We start from the raw sequence: 19670 nt of genomic DNA, 5'->3' as shown, positions 1-19670 counted from the left end.
TCATCTGATTTCGTTCTGCTCCTGATCTCCTTAAGGGGTTATATACAAAGTTGTGGCGAAAAAGTGATCAAAGTTCGTAATTTTTTAAAAGTGCTTTATGCATTTTTTTTTTGAAAAAGCTAAAGACAGTTCGTTAGTACTACTATCAAACTTCGAAAAAACAAGTTGAATTAAAAAAAATCAAGGTTGGAGTAACGGCCTATCCCCCGAAGCGTGTTTTTATGGCAGAGGTATGCGGTGAACGCTCTCCAAGCCGAACCACTCCACAGAAATCAAAAAAGTAAAAAGATTATTGAAGAAAAATGTATTGTGATGTACTTGAACGGATCGGTTCCCAAAAAAAAAAAAAATTCCTGCTAAAAAAAACATGTCGACCAAAAAATTGAGTTTTTTGGTGTGCAAAATTTTAAACAAAAAATCATTGCAAAGAATCGAAAATTTTTAGATGAAAAAGAAACCGTTGAAGTACACGAGAATATAAATACAAACAATTCAAAAAAAGTTTGATGAAGATCTGATGAATAGTTTTTGAGATATCACGTTCACCCCAACGGTACTTTTTAAAAAACTTAGTTCCAAGATAATCGCGTTTAAAGTTTTGTCTTAACTTCGTTCGCGCTGCGAACGGCTGTAGTTTGAAATCTGGTGCTCCGATTTGGATGAAATTTCGCACAGATATTTTCAAAAGTACATGCTTTCGGAATATTCAACAATTTTTTTTCGATTTTTTGAGTTCCAACTTTGTATAACCTCTTAAACGAAAACGGAAAAACCTGTAGTGACTCGTTAATCATGATCCGAATACTTTGTTCCAGTTCGAGAGTGGCAATTACAAATTCCGCGTCTGGCCGCACGTGACGATTCATAAGCCGTGATAGTACGTCAACATGACCAAAATTATCCGTGTGTACGTAGCAGATGGTAAAATCGTATAGCAGTAGCGTTAGGGCCCATCGCTGTAGGCGGTTGGCTGTGTAGACGGGGATGCCCTTTTTTGATCCGAAGATTGCTAAAAGCGGTTTGCGATCGGTCAACAAACTGAACCAACTACCGAAGATCGTCCTATGGAATCGCGTCACTGCAAATACTATCGTTAATCCTTCCTTCTCGATCTGACTGTAATTGTTTTCAGCAACTGTCAGGCTGCGGGACACGTGACAAATGGCTTTTACGGATCCATCGGGAAACTTATGTGCAATGCGGGTGCCCAGCCCGACGTTTAACGCATCTGCCGACACGATGATTTCCAACCTGGGATTATACTGCGTCAGCAACAACGTTGATTGGAGAAGTTCACGGAATCGATCGAATGATTTCTGACACTCTGGCGACCACAGGAACTTTGTGCCAGCTTTGAGCAATTGATCCATGGGCTGCTGGAGCGTGCGCATTCCCTTGACGTACTTGCCGAAAAAGTTCACAGCACCTAGGTACGCACGCAATGTTGAGATGTCATGTGGAGGCGGCATGTTGACAGTCGGTGCTATTTTCTCTGGGTCCAGTCGTATACCCTCAGCATCGAGAATTTAGCCCAGGTACTTAACCTGGCATATTGAAGGAACATTTTTCGATGCGCACAGTGAAACCGTAATCTTGCAAGCGTTCAAGAACAAACTCCGGGTTGTGTTGATGTTCCGCTTCCGTACGGCCTCCCCCCAAAATGTCATCCAAATAACCAGTAGTGTACTCAAGTCCAGCAAGCATTTCTTCCATCAACTGCTGAACCGCTCCCGGTGCTGCTTTGATACCGGGTGTCAGCCTGGTAAACTGAAATAGGCCTCGGTGTGTGTTGATGGTGAGAAGCGGTTGGCTGGCCTGGTCCACTTGTACTTGGAGGTAAGCATCAGATAAATCGATGTAACTGAAAATCCGACAGTTTGCCATTTTGGTAAAAATGTCTTCCGGCAGAGGCAAAGGGTACCCGAGCAAAGTCGAACATCAAAATTACAACAAGTATAATGCATATCTTGATAAAAGCATCAAATTGAAATCTTATTTTGCTATAAGTTTTTGTTTTTTTTTAATATGACATCAAATTTTGATCTCATTTTGCTGTACTTGTTTCTTATAATAATTTTCTTTGTTTATATTTCTTTGGTAAAACATCAAAGTGAATACATATTTCGCTATCAAAAAAAATTTCAACATCTCAATGAGCTTTCAATTTGCTCCCACTGATAGCAAAATTAGTTTTCTGTTTGATGTCATAGGACAATTTTGCTGCTCTCCATTTTGATCTTTAACCCGTTAAAACGACAACAACCTGAGTAATCATTCGCCGAACATCACAATATCAAGTTTAGTTTTCAATTTGTTGTCAAACTCTGCTCGGGTAATTGTTCGGCTCAAGTACCGCATTTAGACCAGTCGAAAAATCCGCACAGATCCGAACAGTTTCATTCGGTTTTCGCACGACGACAAGAAAAGTCGACCTTCTTTATGATCCCAAAGCTTTCAAACCTGTTTAGTTCGTCTTCTACGACGCTCTCCATACTGTAGGCAAACGGTCGTTTTGGACGAAACACTGGTTTGGGGTTTCCCTTGAGCACAAGCTGCACTGGAGTCTTATTGCACAGACTTATTTGGTGAGTAAAAACATTGGGAAACCGATCCTGTAGTTCTGCTATACCTTGCGTCTTTGGAGTGCCGATGTGAATGCAGAATGGCGTAATTGGCTGATTCCACAAATTAAACAGGTCCATCATGTCAATGCCTAAAATGTTCAGGTTGACATTAGGAGCAGCGACAAAAAACTTACCTACGTCACCAGTCATTGAGGGTAATATTGCATTGCAGCTCCGAGACGAGTTTCAGCGGCTCCCCAGATGCCGTTTTGGCCCGGCAAAATGCAGATTTAACCAGTGGACGACCGATCCGAATCCACGACTTATGCGAGATGATGGATATATCGGACCCAGAATCCAATTGCAATTGGAGAGGCACGTTGTTCAACTGAACACCAACGAATTTCCGACCTTGGCTGACTTTCTGCACTGTCACTGTTTTTGTTGATTGCTCACGTTGCTTCTTTTTCTTCGTCGGCAGCTTTTTGAAAGATGTGCTGACCGACGGTTTCGACGAAAAACAGGAGCAATAGCCCACACGATGACCTTGTTTACCGCAATCTCTGCAATAGTGGTCGCAAAATCGGCAGTCCTTTTTGAAATGCATTCCGCCGGACGACCAGCAAGGAGTCCGTGGCTGCTCACGATCGCTGCTAGCACCGGTTGATTGGTGCGTTTGATTCGACGACCGCTAGTGTGTGAAATAATTAACTGTGGACGGGTTCTCCACCAGCACGGTATACTGCTTTAAGTTCACAAGTTTTTTTTATTTTCAATTTTTAAGGTCATTCGCCTCTTCGGGTTAGAAAAATCTCTTATGAAAAAATTCTAACCCTATGTGCGGGGTCGGGACCCGAATCCAGGTGCGCTGCGTACAAGGCAATTTATTTACCAACTACGCTACCCACCCACAAGGTTGTTGCACTGCTGAACGACTTGTTGAAGGGTGATATCTGCTGTTTCGTTGAGTTTATTGATGAGCCGCATCCGGATCTCTGCCTCCTTGTTTGATTTGAGACCGCAGACGTAAATGAGGCATTTAAACTGCTCCTCTGTCAGCTCCGAAAGTTTGAAGTCAACACAGGATTTGTTTACCTAGCACGAGTAGGCAAGATAATCTTCACCATCCTCCTTGGTTGTCTGGAGGCAGTTGTAACGCCGGCGAAAAGTGGACACTGTGGCTCCAAACCGCGCTTTCAACTTCTCGGCGGTTTCAACGAAGGTGTACTCACGAGTAAGCTTTGGTAGAATGAAGCTGTTGTAACGCTCGTGGTCTTGTGGGCTCATTTTTCTTAGCAAAAGTCGTACCTTTGCAGCGTCATTCAGTTTTCCAGCGTCTTTGTGAAAAAGATCAGTATAGCGGGAAAACCATGCGTCGAACGTGTGCCCATTGTCTTTGTCATACGTGGATTCCGCCATGTTGCTTGAAAGAGATTCCAATATAACCTCATTACGAGACAAGTTCTTGATGGCTTCTTGCGTGGCGGCCAGCTGCTGTGACTTTTTTGTCATTAGTGCCTGCTGGTTGCACAGTGGATCCACTCCATACAAAACCTGGACAAAACCTCAAAAGTAGTTTAAAATGACTGAAAATATCATCTAAGGGTAATTTTGGTGCGCTGAACTCGATTTTGATTAAATTAGGACGCTAAAATGAAAATTAGATACCCTAGGGTGGTTCTAAAGTTTATTTCTTTAATTTCGCAAAAGTGAATTTTATTAACTTTTTAAAACAGATAGGTAAGTCAACTGACACATTTTGATTTCCTAGGGTTGTTCTTAGTAACGATCTAGCTAGGGTGGTTCCAATTTATCGAAATCTGGTGAATAAAAATGTATTTTTATACATTTGTTTTCTAGATCTTCAGTCCAATCTGAATACCACCGTCAAAATCATCGTAAAGCTTCATAGCTCCTTAAGAGATAATCCTGATATACTAATTTATGAACGTATGCATTTAGAATAGTTATAAAAGATAGCAAAGATAGATAGCCTGCTTAACTGCCCATAATAGCAAGTCAGTCCCATGTTCTATGGGATTCCCTATCTACATGGGACTGACTTACGATTATAGGCAGTTAAGGTGTTTGATAGAATGCCTTAAATTCTTTATTTATTTATAGTTTTCGCCAAAGCTATTAAAAGATGACAGGTTTTTTTTGATTTTGATGAAGATCTCAAATCATGCCCTACTTTATTCACATTTGCTCATACGATGCATACTGCAGCTAAGCCGCTTAAAACTTTTCCATTGATTTTCAATTCCATTGATGATATGAATTTCTCTCCTTATGGGTACTTACTTGGTTATTCGTGCAAAAATATCCTGAGCATACTTTGCACTGTTTGTGTATGCATTGAAATAGAGGCGTGAGCGTTTTTGCATGAAACTCTCGTCAAATTTGGAAGTGAATTATTGAGGGAGTTTCTGAATTTGATTGTTGATTGTGATAGATTCAATAGGGAGTTTGTATTTGAAAATAAATGTTGCATCACTGGCCAATAACTAAAAATCGGGTTAAAAGAACACTTCACACACTTATGCGTTTACCTTACATATATCACCAATACCTACCAAAGAAATAGGATTAATGGAAAGATATAATAATAGTTGCAATTAGTTTGCGTCTATTTATTCGAATTTTTCTATACTGCAAGTAACTGTGAATATGTAAAAACACGAGCCATAGTTGCAAGACGGATAAGGCGTACTTATATTTGTTTCAAAGAAATAGCCCAAACCCTGAATTCACAAGCCGCGTTCAGAAAAAGAAATCCACCGGTGAATAATAATGCAAAACTTCATGAAATCAAAAAAATACCATGCGTCTCCATGATAAAACTAATTTTACGAATGACCAAATATCAACCTTCGGCACAAGATGACATTATGATTTTTGGAAACTCGATAAAATTCTACGTCAGTTGTACTAGATGAGATCCTTGAACACGTTTTTACCGTTAAAGAGATGACTCGCTCAATGTAATTAAGTCCGCGTTAAACAACATAGTTATATTGTTGAATTTCTGAGATGATTTTCTATTAGAAACGCCTATACTGCCCATAATCGCAAGTCAGTCCCATGTTCTGTGGGATTCCCTATCTACATGGGACTGACTTGCGATTATAGGAGTATATGTGTTGTTAAATTATTATTTTAGTAGCTATTTAAGCGATATGAATTTGAACAAAAACATTTTGTCACTCAAATTCTTGCAGATTTCCAAGACCTTGCACGGTTCAAAAAATGTAGCACTTATATTTTTCAATCGATTGACTCAAAAACTTGGCGAATACAGCGTTAGGTATGGTAGATTCTGGAGAACATGTAAAAGGTATAAAAATCGACAATAAATTTTGGGGGTTTTGTCCAGTCCGGCCCCACTGTGGGTTGGTGAGGATGCTTACAACCGCTTCCGAGAGACTGGTCTGCTGCGGTTGCTGGCTTCTAAAACCTGGTACAGGAACTGTTCCTTCGTTGGTTGCCATGTGCAAAATTTTCCGCTCTTGACTGATTCGTTGAACTGCTTACTATCTGGATGAATCCCGGCACGAATTTTACAACCACTCGTCGCCACTGTTGTGATATTGGAGCGGTGTAATGATGTCGAGACGCAAATGATAATAATATATAAAATACTTTATTAATTTGACAAATATAAAACGCTTCGAGCAACTTTCGTTGCATGCTTGCGCTCGCTTTACCACAAACTAAACTAACGATGACAGCCTCGGAATCATCTCCGGTCATCACTACACTGCAAATAATCTACACATATTTTCAAAGAGATTTCACACATAAGTTTCAAGTTTCAAGCCACACTGAGAATTCAAGAACTTTCCCTTTGCCCTTTAATAGAATATACACTTATAATTTAAGTGTGCCGCGCAATGATATGATTGACTGTCATCAAATTTAAATTTTAAGTGTCAGGATATTAAATCATAAATGTTTTGCCCATGGAATCCATGGTTTTGACAAATGCGGCAGCATTAAGTGTTATCACAATTAAATGTTAAAAGTCAGCGCATTGAATCAGAAATGTTTTGCTCATCACTATAAATAAGGTACACTTTCTTTCGAAGAGATTCGACACATAAGTTTTAAGTTTAAAATCACACTTTCCTTTTGGTCTTTAACAAAATAGTACACTTAAAATATAAGTGTGCCACCCGATGGCTTGTTCGATTGTCATCACATTTAAATTTTAAGTGTCGGCATATTAAATCATAAATGTTGTGCCCATGAAAACCATGTTTTTGACAACTTTGGAAACATTTAGTGTGAAGTCCATTATAATTTCACTGTTCCACAATCAGTCTCAAAACAAGCGGAAATACCTAATTGTAAGTTTTATAAACATATTTGGAAGATTTTGGATGGTAAGTAAATGCTGAAAATGTTTGCTTGCATTATTTATATATAAGCTTGTATTTGCAGGAAACGAAATCGATGGTCCATAACTTTACAGAAGATGATTTTTTAACTTGGAGGAAGCGATGGTTAGGTGTTAATAATATTTGTTAATTGTAATATATGTAAAATTTGTATAACATTAACATACGCATTCTTTCTTTTTTTACAGAATGTATTCAGTTAAATTCAAATAAAAAATATTTAATGAACCAAAAAAATCTTTAAATCGTTTAGATACCTATGTTCTTCCATTTAAAAATCAACATATTTTTGCATGACTTTTATAGGAAATAAGATAATATTCAAGTTGATGCAAACTTAAATTCTATATGAATTATATTTAACAACCATTTGTCAGACACTTAACTTGAATGAACCATGCATATGAAACATAAGTGTCTGACACATGAGATCTAAGTGTCAAGACAGATGCGGCAAAATTAAGTGTTGAAAACTTGAATTCAATGTGCGGATTATTTGCAGTGTACTTGCGAAGGCGTCTGTCACACTGACGGCTATCAGTTGGAGAGTCAATGAAGTTGAGTGGTGATAAGAGGTCCTGCCAACAATTGGCTTAAATGGGGGGGAGTAGAATTTGGAGGGTGGTAAAAATAACAGCACAAAAACAAAAATAAACAACAGGTAAGTTAAACTCACAAGTAGTTCAACTTGCTTGAGAGTAAGCCTAAATCTCTTTACTACATCGGATAAGAAACTTTAGTATATCTCTAAGTTTCAGTCGTCCAAACATGGTTTTGTCCAGAGGCGACGCGTCGGTACGTTCAACCTGTTCATTGAACAGGTAAGCCAAATCAGACAAACCGAAACCCATTTCAAGTTTAAATGAACTGTAGAATTCAGCAAAATATTTTCAATGAAGGGAAAAATAAAACACTAAGGTCATTCAGATTTGAACGATAAACCAACCGGTCTCCAGTAAAATTTCAGAAAATGGTTTCACCAGTTCATCCTCAAACATGCACGCATCTCGTACTCTCACCGCACGATTTGGATGGAGCAGCAGCAGCGGCCTGAGAGCCATGGGCGACGGTTTTTTTTTTCTATTCTCTTTTGCACCGGTTCAATATCAAATATTGAACCAGCGTGCATTGTAGCGATGTCCATTTGCTCGTTAGAGCTCTGTGTGCGAAACGAGAGCGCTTTTTAATTTTCCAACACGCTTCGCAGTTGTGCCATACGTTCACAGCTGTCGGTCGAACGCTTGTTTTCTTGGGTAGTCTAACCATATGTTTCTGCCCTTGAGACATATTAGTTATAAGCACGTATGGATTTGGCTGGTTCAACGAAAGTAATAAACCATGTACCTGCTTCGTTGAAATTGTTTGTTCTTTGCATTTACACATTGAAAACATGTCTACTGAAAATGTAAAATGGACATAATGGATTTCATTCGAATCGTTTCGCGTTACATTGCAATAATGTTAAAAGTCTCTTTCTTACGCCATTTCGCGAGGAAAATGAATTTTTTGGTATTGCATATGCTGCCGCTAGAAGCATAATTGTCCCATGTGCTATGGGAATCCCTATACACATGGGACAATTATGCTTCTAGCGGCAGTATGGAACATTTAAATTTCTCTCCTGTTTTGTAGAATTAATAGATGATTTCAAACAGGTTAATAAATGTTTCAACCTATCTTATACAAAAGAAGGAATAATTCTCGGTGTAAAAAATAAGATTCTACATTGGAGGTTAATTCGAATCATAACATGACTTATGAGTATTCAATAATGCCTTTAGACATGGTTGTTGAAATTTAAATTGAGAAATCTTTTTCAATACGAAGTAAGCGGTTGCCTATACGGATGAAATATATCTTTTTTGCTTTTTCTATGGAACTCTCTTGAATTAGATATTCCACAAGACGTTTGTTTGATAATTCACCGATGGGTTTTGACAACAAATTTGTTTTGCTCAACTCCTGCGATCAGAAAAACCCGTCCGCCAAACATCTTTTGTTGGTACTATTCGTTCGATGTTAGAATCGTCGATTTTGAGGGATTTTGTAGTATTGAACAGGTTGACGGTGGAACCACGCGTCGCCTCTGGTTTCGTCTATATAAGGAAAGCCGAAAACACGAAATCGCAATTGCGCTACCGCTGGACAGTTGCATATCATATGATAGGAGGTTACGTAGTCGGATTCACAAAGATCACATGAAAAAGACTTAGCGCACTGAATAGTTGACATGTGTTAATTGAGTTTGCAGTGGCCGGTTAAAGCCCTGGTCAGCATGCCGCAGAGGAACTTCGAAAAATGTAGATTTTTCGAAATCACTGGGCACGGTTGTTCTAGAAACGACTTTGTTTGGCGACACGTTTGAAGATTTCTCTAATAATTGCGGTGCTCGGACGAAGCCCAGGACCGTAGTTTTTCCCTTATCCAACTTGTCGAAATTAGAAGCGCGAGCTCAGGACCAACAAAGTCAATCGCTGAACCTGCCAACTCGTCAACCCATTCATTTCCAATATTACCGGAATGTTCGGGCACCCAGACAAGGTAGATAGTGTCGACAATGCTTAGTTCTTCGATTTGGGTTCGACACGCGATCACTAGCTTGGACCGCGATTTGTCTGAACTAAGGGCCTTGATTGCAGCCTGATTATCGGAGCAGAAGATTATAACTCTGCCGGACAAACTCAGTTGAAAGGCCGATTGTACCCCGCACATAATCGTAAAGATTACTGCTTGGAATACAGTACAGTATCTACCTAGTGCGTGAGATTGTTCCAATCTCATTTCACGACAGTAGACACCAGCACCAGCACGTCCCTCCATCAGAGAACCGTCAGTGTAACAGACCACTTGCGTTTGTTGTTGTCTTTCCATATAGCCAGACAACCACTCCTCTCGAGAGGGAATCTTTACATGGAATGTCCTGTAAGGAAAACTAAAAGTGAGTGTAATATCGCTGGGAGCAAGAATATTTTCACCCCATGTAACCATTTGTGACCACAATAGTGTATGACTGGTAGCAAGATCAACATGGTTACTGTTCCAAAGCGCAGTAACCTGCAGTCTGTATGCACATGCAAGTACTTCTTGTTTGAGGTGTATGTGTAATGGCTTGATATTTGGAAGTGCTTCAAGAGCAGCAGTTGGAGTCGTGGTGAAAGCACCAGTTAACGCCATGAGAGCCATTCTTTGCAGACAGTTTTACTTTGACTGGACTGTCATCATCTCTCTCCTCTGCCACCACACAAGGCATCCGTATGACAGTATTGGACGTACAATTGTCGTGTAAATCCAATAGATGCATTTAGGTTTTAGACTTTTCCAAAAGTTCGTCTGCACTGCCCAAAGGCCATGCACGCTTTCTTGACTCTGAACTCAATGTGAGCAGACCAATTCAGTTTAGAATCCAATATAACTCCAACGTATTTGACTTGATCTGCACACAGTAGCTCAGAATCAAAGAACTGAAAGGAACGAACCCCGGTTGTTATTCGCTTCTTCGTAAAAAGAACCATTGAAGTTTTGCTTGGGTTAACTGATAATTTAGCTTGTCGACACCACTGTTCGACAGCTCTTAATGTCTGTTGCATTAAATCAAAGATTGTTCGGATGCAAAATCTAGTAATTAGTGTTTGATAATCGTCAGCGAGCCCGTAGGTTGGAGATCCAAGCTCCTTGAGTTTCTTCAACAAACCGTCGACTACTAAGTTCCAGAACAAAGGTGACAGAACGACTCCCTGAGGACAACCGCCCTATATGTATCAGTTTGCACCTTAAGAGCATTTGTGGCATTGACAACGGATCCTCAGCGGCGTCGGACAGTACACCTAAAATCGATGTGGCGTAGCCTGACTAATGTGGCTACGCCACATCGCTTTCTGGTGTACTGTCCGACTGTGCTGTCGCTCAGTCGGCTTTAAACTAGCTTTAGCCCCTATGTTTGAGTAAACCGGGCAAACGAGAGGATCACAAGTTTGCCTATAACTCCGGCGACGGGTGGATAAACGCCTCGCCCAACGGAACCTCAACGGCTTTGCGCCGCTTCGGATCCTTGGGCTCGGATATGCGGCCAAACCGCATCACACTAGCTCCGCCTCATAAGCTCACTTGTAATTGTTTAGTTTATCAAGCTTTGGATAAAAATTTTACTTTTCCTCTCTCATATTTGGTTTATTTAGGTTAAAATACAACTTTTTGGCAAAAACAGCTTTAAAATCGGACCTCTATCATCTATCTATCTCTAAACTAGACAATTACCGATTTTTTGTTATGTTTGAGTGAATATGCTATTCGGGATAATGACATTCGGGCGAGTGATCCAATCGGGTGAATGGCCCATTCGAGTTAATGATATGCGGGTAAATGGTCCATTCTGGTAAATGGTTTTCGGACGAACGTCTATATAACAGACTTGCGGAGAAAAAAAGTAAAACTAGCAACCATGAATATAAACTGGCATCACGGAAGCTCCCATAAGCTTTGCATGGGCTTCCTCTTGTACTTCCCCTCTCAATACCCACATAGTCGTTTGGCAGCACTTTTTGACATTCCGCATTGCTGCAATTGCTGAGGTGAAAAAAATCTGTGATCGCGTCTTCCTTCGGAAGGGAAGTAAAGCCGTTGGTCCCCGGTCCATGAAATTGGTGGATCGATATCTAGTCCAGGTAGTGGAATCACCTCTCTGGCGTCAGTAAAGAAGTATATCCAACTTCTATACTCTAACAAAAATATCCTCCTCCCGTGACACTTGTGGAGTGCGCAGTAGTATATACGGCCTCTAGCAAAAGCAAGTATCGGACTAAACATTCCTTCCCTTTCCTTCCGCGATCTACGTTCGGGCCTGGCCGGCGCCGGTATTGATCAAAAACATTTTAGGATTTCCAGGAGTTGCACATTGAAAGATGTTTCGCTACTCCCAAGCATAATTATCTACTGATTCTCTGTGCAACTTCAGCTAGTGCCGATCGATAACGGAGTAGCAAGCCAGGGGTGGTCGCACAAGCTCAAGATTCCGTCTAAAGTATTCTTTCCAGTGCAGTGATTATGGCAAATAACCATTATGCCAAATGACTTTTATGCCAAACGGCCAATCACTGTGCTTTGATCGACTAAGTGTCGCCCTTTCGGCGATTTGAAGTATTATTAAGTATTAGCACTGTTTTTTACAAAAACTCTTAATTTACGCAATCGATTGATTCCTTCTGCATTTTTTGATAGTGATTTTTGTAACTATTTGCAATTGGTAACAGCTTAATAATTGTCAAAAATATCGAAGAAAATGGTAGCAAAATAAAACATCGCTCTAATTTTTGCAATGACCAAGGAGGAAGAAACTCTTACGATTTCCGATTGATTGACACCGGTGTAGTGGAGTGCACTGGAACTGCACCATTTTTGCATTTTCTAGCAGAAGTGCAGAAAACTGGGTATGTTCCATTGACACTTCTGCTAGAAAGTGCAAAGCCAGTGCACTACACTACACCGGTGTCAATCAATCGAAAATCCCATCTAATTAAATAAAGGAAAGACAATTTCGCCAATTGTATTTTTGCAATAGTTTAGGACAGCAATATCCTAAGATCAAATTGTTAGGTGAACATATTGCCTACAAGCCTTCATTCGTATGAATAGAACTTCCATTGGTCACATTTGTAAGTAATGATTTTTACCAAAAAAAAGTTGATTTAATCTGCGACGAAAAAAATAGGAGTTTTTAAATAGACAACGTTCCTATCGTTGCCACTGCTAGTTTTGCCCTTATTAAAAATGTTGAAGTAGGGTTACTATGCCCTAATTGATATTAGCACCTCTATTGATCCCACCCTGGGAGGGAGAAACAGACACTACGCACGAAGTGTAAATAATAGCACTTGTCAAGAAGCAAGAAAACTTTCGACAGCCAAAATCAATCAAGGTGGGCGACGCATAAATGGCCTGCGTTAAGCCAAACCGAACTGAGCGCCATAATTTTTTTCTTGTATTTTTCGTGCCAAAATTCATTTTGCGCTAACTTAGCATTCACATAAAAGTTAAAGAACACTTACTTGCTTTCGTTAGCTATTTGAGTTCCCAAAAAATAATAGATATTGAAGTTCCTAGTGTTACATTGGATGCTATAGCGATTTTAGAGCATACACCTCAAAATGGCTCTTGGTTCTCTTTGGCTTAACACAGGCCAAATGAGCAAATTTCTTTTTGCGTGTCATTGATGCAAGCGTGTTACCGGCACATGACTTCAATCGTGTGATGGAAAGGATCTTGGGACAGTATAAAATCAGTGAAAGTTTTTTTCCCGGGTGCTTTACATTGATTTGAAGATAAAGTCAGCCGACAGTTTGCTTCCAGTACTCGAGTGAAATGGGACAAATTTCGGAACGATGTGTCTAATCTTATACTTTTAAAATAGGATTTTTGTGCCGTTCTTCTCCTTCATTCTACCACGGTTTCCTAAAAAATTGCTTAAACTGAATATTAAAAACCGATACAACATTAAATTCAATCTGAAAAAAAAAGAATTTAATTGTATAAAAATTTAACTAACAGAATCCTTGAATAAGGAAACTCGCCGGTAGAGGCATGTTTATCTGATTTGTGAAATGTTGACCAATGCATAGGTATTTGATAGGTAGATATATATAGGTACGGCTGCAGCCTTGGAACGTAAATATCCATATAATGAAATAAACGACAAAACGTTTGATATAACATGTTTTCGTTTTTATATTTCCCCTTTATTTACTACTGAAAAATATTGCCATCCTAAATAAAGTACAGAAAACTGTTTCCACCTTTCTTTTTACATCATCAAACAATTTTAACCGTCGAACTGTCAAATTTAGCCAAGGTTATTTTGCAAATAACTTTCGAAGTGTAAGATTTTAACTAATAGATAGAAATGGAATTTTTTCATGATTCTGATCATCAGATTAAGCTGCATGAGCACCCGAACATTAAAAATATTATGTCGATGTCAAACTTCACGTCGAAGTAACTTGCCAATTTTTTTCGAAACTTTGTTTATATTTATTAGCATGCATCTAAGCCGTTGATGATTTTCATTTTCGCAGTATACTCTCAAAAGAAACTTTAAACTGGAGAACCATCAAATCTGACTAGCAAGGTGTCACTCATTCTAAAATTGTTAAATCAGTCACAAATTTTTAAAACTTTCTTCGCACGATTTACACAATTATTACTTGTCTTTACTATAGATATGAAAATAGCTTTTATGACATGTTTTAAATAGAAAGATGATATAAATTATTTAAAACCAAAAAGTATTTTTGAATTACCAAAAAACGTGCACGTCACAGCATATTTTTTGATTCCATATTCCCATTTCTTGGAGTAGAGAACATTTACATTTACGTCACATTTCCATAACTGGTTTTATAACAAGCATAAAATATATTTTAGGCGTAGTTCATTGAGCTTAAAATGTAAATATTATTTGACATTTTCATATAAAATTAGCGTTTATTTTACATTATAGCAAGATCGCAATATTGTCTTAAAACGATGCTCGAAACTTTTGAACGCATCTAAATTCTTATTCATCATTGAATACATAGAAATACAATTTATTTGATTGTGGCAGCACGGATTACCGAAAAATCTATCTGGCTAATTTCAAAATGGCATTAAAATCACAAAAAAACTTTAATAATATTTACTGCTACACCCAATCTAGACAAAAAATCAAGGAAATTCATCGTTCGGAAACATTTTCAAGCAAGCATATGATAACAATACTCTCATTTCCTCGATGAACACTTTTTTGTGGCTCGGAGTGACAGTTTCGTTCTGGCTGGCTATGACATTCACATTTATTGAGTCTGTTTCTCCCTCCCAGATCCCACCCATTCTGAATACTCAAATGGTTAGATGAATAAGGGTGGGTTGCACTCGACTTTTCTCTTCGTTGGAATACGAATATTTTACATTTCCCAAGCCAGCTTTTTTATTGATCTGCTTCTTTAGAAGCAAAGACTTTGATACATGTTTAAGTGCAATCCAATCAATGTACGCCGAGTTATCCTCGAAATGGTGTGACATTGGGAGAGCAGAAAGAGCAAAGACTTTGATACATATTTAAGTGCAATCCAATCAATGTACGCCGAGTTATTGCTTGTGGCAGTAAAAACTGGATTCTAACCACACTGCGCACTTACTATTCTTCTATTGAATTCTTCTCATAGACTGGTTAGCTCGACTGGTCTGTCCATGAAAATACCATCTCTATCACTTGAAATACATGTGATTTGACAGCTCGCAGTTTTCAGTAGCAGTTTGATCACTCGCACTTCGAAAGTGCGGAGTCCAGGTTGGTGGGAAGTGCGCAATATCCTCGAAATGGAGTGACATTGGGACCAATGAGATAAATAAGGGCATGTCTAGCCTACACTGAGCAAAAAGCATCTGAGAATTTCATAAGTCTCGGCATATGAACCAACCTTCTGACGATGTCATTGAACGCTTTAGAAAGTCATAGGCAGGCTTATGAATTCATTGATCTTTATTCATGCACTCCATAGACGTACAAATAATGTATTTCATAAAACAGTCTTATGACTTCGCTCCAATATATGCCTTTAAGAATTTCATAAGTTTTTCTCATGAAACCCATATGAGATCTGGTATTGATTCTATAAAATTGTGTTTTGTTTTTCATAAACGTCACTGTTTAGGATTACCGTACAGAATGAGTAAAGTGACCCAGAAAATCCGATGAGAGTGTAGGGTTTACTCTGTAACCCCACTCGCGCACGCTAGCCGTGTATCACTTTCGTCTTCTATTCGTTTTCGTCACCCACACTAGGATAGTGATCAGCTTCTGCGATACGTCAGACCGCAAGGAGCTGACAAGTTGAATTGAACCGTTGGAGAGTGCACATCGCTGCAAATAAAATTGAAGTTCCACCACACCATATCTTTTTCCTGTCGCCGTTGCCTGCTGAAATTATCACCCGCTTCCAAGTTCCGTCGCGAGTGGAAGGTTTGATACCGCGAATTTCTACCGGTCACAACAGTCACTTTTGTGAAAAGTTCATAATTGTTTCTTATGAATTCAGTACTGGCCTGGACGGCCGACCAGGAGTTAATAGTTTCAGTACTTTTTGATTACCGCTGTTTGAAACAAAAGAAGTGAGATTTTCAGTCAAATTGCAACAATTTTAAATTGTTTTTATGTTATTGAATAAATTACTGTGAGCATTAAATCTGTTTATATGATTTTTACAGAAGATATCCGATTATTTGAAATGAAATAAGTTGTGCATATAATTAGTGTCTGACGCGTATTTTATAATAATCAAAATCATTTGAGAAGTAACAATCATTATCATTCAGTTGTCAAGTCCAGTTTCCCAGTTGTCTAAGCCCAGTTTCCCAAGAAATATTGACGAAGCGTTGCTTATTATGTACAAATTTTAATATTTAAGGAGAGTTTTCTCTTCAATCTTCTGAAGGGATCTATACTTGGCGGATAATTTGTCCCGAATTGAGTTCTACAAGATGACCACACGAATGAATTCATGAGAAATGACGTTCATATTTGACAATTCTCAGTGATTTGTTTACTTTGTCAGTTGCGTGAGTTGGAGTGCAACGGGTGGCCATCTGTTACATTCAAACTCACGTAACTCCCATGTAAACAAACCACCGAGAATTGTTAAACGAAGTTCATCCGGCTCATTTTGTGGGGTTATGTCGGTTGGTGTAAAACCTAATATCCTCTCAAGGTTGATTTTTACTGTTGATTTTTTGTCTACTAAAAATGGTCGAGAAATGTCAGCCATGTTCTTTTTTTATATAAATGCACAATAGTATCCATAAATAAAAAACTTATGGCATTCATTCGAACATTGTAATGAATTTCATAAGACTGTTCTATGGAAATCGTTATTTCTACTATGTTTTCTACTTATAAATGTCAGCAATTTTCATAAATGGGCACCTATGGCGTTTATTCGGACATTTTCATAAATTTCATAAGACTGTCTTATGAAAATAATAAGAGATGGATTTGGAAAATTTCCCCTCCAAATCATAAGACAGATTTATAAAATCCATTTAAAATCCTTATGTCTGAAAGTCATAAGACGTTTTTATGGAAATTCAATGTAAATTTTGCTCGGTGTACATGTGGCATTGTTAGAGCATGTTCAGGAGTGTTTCAGTTCTAGATTCATAATTTTGACAGTTCTACTATATGAAACTGAAAATTTTAAAACTAGAACTTGCTGTCCCCAGCAGCAGTTTTACCGGATGTTCTATTCAGTTTAAAATTCATGTCTCGCCATTCATTCAGCGTTACTGCATTCAAATATATTTCCCCCCAGCCTATCGGGTCTAAGCGTCTGTGCTGAAAACTTTGCATGTATTTAAAACACAGTTCTAAACGTGTTTTAAAATCAGCAACAAATAGAACCGAGTCGTATAACAGTTTTAAATTTTGAAACAAAAACTGTTCGAAATTATAAAACAAAACGCTCTGCTGGGGATGTGAATGTTTCAGTTCCAGTTCTACTTTGAAACTCCTATACAAAATAAAACGCTCCTGAACATGCCCTTAGCTGTTAATTAATAGGCAAGTCATTAGTCAGCATATTATTTTTATTTTTTTCTGCTTATTGTCAGCCAATACTTTCCAGTCAACTTCTTTTAAACCAGTTTAACTATATCACCAATGATGGGTTTGCTGGACTTTCTTCTCCAAATAAATATTACATGTACTGATCGAACGTCTATAAATATTTTACCAAATGCACAATAAATAACGGTTCATATCAATTACTTTCCAGCCACCCATTTACGGAGAGAAGTGGGCATGCATTGTTGAAAACTGTGTCAGTGAATTATTGAAACATGTTTATTGAGGGAGGCAAGGACAAGTTTTGTTTACATTCCAGTTAAAAACTCGTTCTCCGCAAAGCGGTAAAAAAAATCTCACTTTGCGACAGAAGTCGACGAGAACATTTCAAATGGGCCGATAAACAAAACGTAAACAATTCCGGTTAATACTTACTTCAAATAGACACTAACAAAGCTTTAAACACACCTTAAATAAGCCGGTTCTGAAGCCTGGCTGTTGGCGAAATAATAGATTATCGAAAAGGCACATAAGCAAAATAACTTGTTTTGATTATGTTCCCTTTCACTTCCCCTCAAAAATTAACGGTTCATATACACCAAACAACAAAACGGGAAAATTTGCTTATGGGCCCTTTTCTTAATGAAAAAGACTATACTTGAAAATGGAACAAAAACATCGCAACACCAAGAAAGGGATCAAAATAAACGTCACATAATCATTTGCTGTAAACAAAAGGGCTCACCCGCACGCACTATAAGCTATCGTCTCGCCGAAAAGGGATTATAAGAGAGGGCACAAAACCAGTACGATATTTCAAAAGGGACCAAAAAATTTATCTGCAAAAATCGTTCAAAATACAATTTTTTAATAAAATCTGGTGTACTATTCGGAAAAAATGGTTAATTTAACATGGCATTGAGTTGTTTGGTCCTTAAATCAAGCTCCTGTTCATAAATGGGAATATAAAGTACGAGGTAATTTTTCAGACGCCATTTTCTCAACATGAGCATATTGTATATAATGCCTTATGAAATGTTGACGTCGAAGTGTGGTCATTACCTTAATACTCGCATAACAAACTACGAAAAGCACTAAACGAGGTAACACAAACATCTCGAATCGTTATCAGTATGCACACTGTTTAAAAATGGTCAAAATGGCACCACTGAAGAGATAAGTACCCAGCAGTTTCTGTACTGCCATACCAAGATCGTAATTATATAATGATTTGCCGAAATTCGGCAATTTGTTATACGTTTGACGGTAATCAGTCGCCAAATATGTAAACGTACAGAAAGCTGACCTTCACATTGAACAGAAAACTTATTGCTAGTTCTGATACGCCATTTTAAAAAGATATGATTTCGAACGTGCGATGTCCAAAGCATTCATGCATGGAGGTCTATTTCAGTTAGTAAAATTATTCTATATGAAATTAATTTAATTCGAATTGCTACAGTGTGAAACTACTCAGAAAATGGTGGTACAAAGCGTAGAATTTGCAAACGCCGGAGTTTCGGTCTTTAGCGACCTTTGTCAAGTGCACGTTTTTTGCGCTGTTTCGCCATTATCCTAGTCCCATGCATGAAATTGCAATTTTGGAATTTCTGCCCGACTGTAACACAATATACTGACGCTATTCCACTTACCACAGGTTTGTCTCGTTAACATTGTTAAATAAAATGTAAACTTACCTTGATTTTTCCCCAATACGAAGCAAATCAAACACTTTTTCACTGGAATTTTCACTTTTCCGAAGAGGCTTGGCGTGGCTTGCAAACACAATGAACTTTAATGCTCGAATGTTATGAGTCATAAGCCGGACATTCGAGCACTTTGATTGTTCGACCTGTCTATGAATATCAAATTCTTTTAACAGCATATACCCAGTAAACCAAAAGGCGGCTAGGCTGATTAAACTAGATGCTGGCGATCGGTCGGCTATTTAAACATTGCTCTAGGCTATCCGCCGTAAGGGCATGTTCAGGAGCGTTTTATTTTGTATAGCACCGAGGAAAAAGCACCTGAGAATTTCATAAGTCTCGGCATATGAACCAGCCTTCTGACGATGCCATCAAACGCTTTCGAATGTCATAGGCAGGCTTATGAAGACAT

The 19670-nt window shown here is 38.4% G+C and overlaps 1 protein-coding gene across 2 annotated transcripts in view; it reads right to left on the bottom strand.

Moving 5' to 3' along the window:
* LOC131690219 (heterogeneous nuclear ribonucleoprotein K) overlaps positions 1 to 19409 on the bottom strand; it is a 60046-nt gene extending 40637 nt beyond the window's left edge. For both annotated transcript variants that reach the window (XM_058975806.1, XM_058975807.1), the window contains exon 1: positions 19250 to 19409. In XM_058975806.1, the coding sequence (XP_058831789.1) occupies positions 19250 to 19371 (122 nt within the window). In that variant the 5' untranslated portion in view covers positions 19372 to 19409. The remainder of the gene's footprint in view (positions 1 to 19249) is intronic.
* Positions 19410 to 19670: the final 261 nt, after the last annotated feature.

The sequence above is a fragment of the Topomyia yanbarensis genome, chromosome 3 (assembly GCF_030247195.1).
Source record: "Topomyia yanbarensis strain Yona2022 chromosome 3, ASM3024719v1, whole genome shotgun sequence".
In the NCBI taxonomy this organism is placed as follows: domain Eukaryota; kingdom Metazoa; phylum Arthropoda; class Insecta; order Diptera; family Culicidae; genus Topomyia; species Topomyia yanbarensis.
This window is presented reverse-complemented; position numbering and strand designations above follow the sequence as displayed.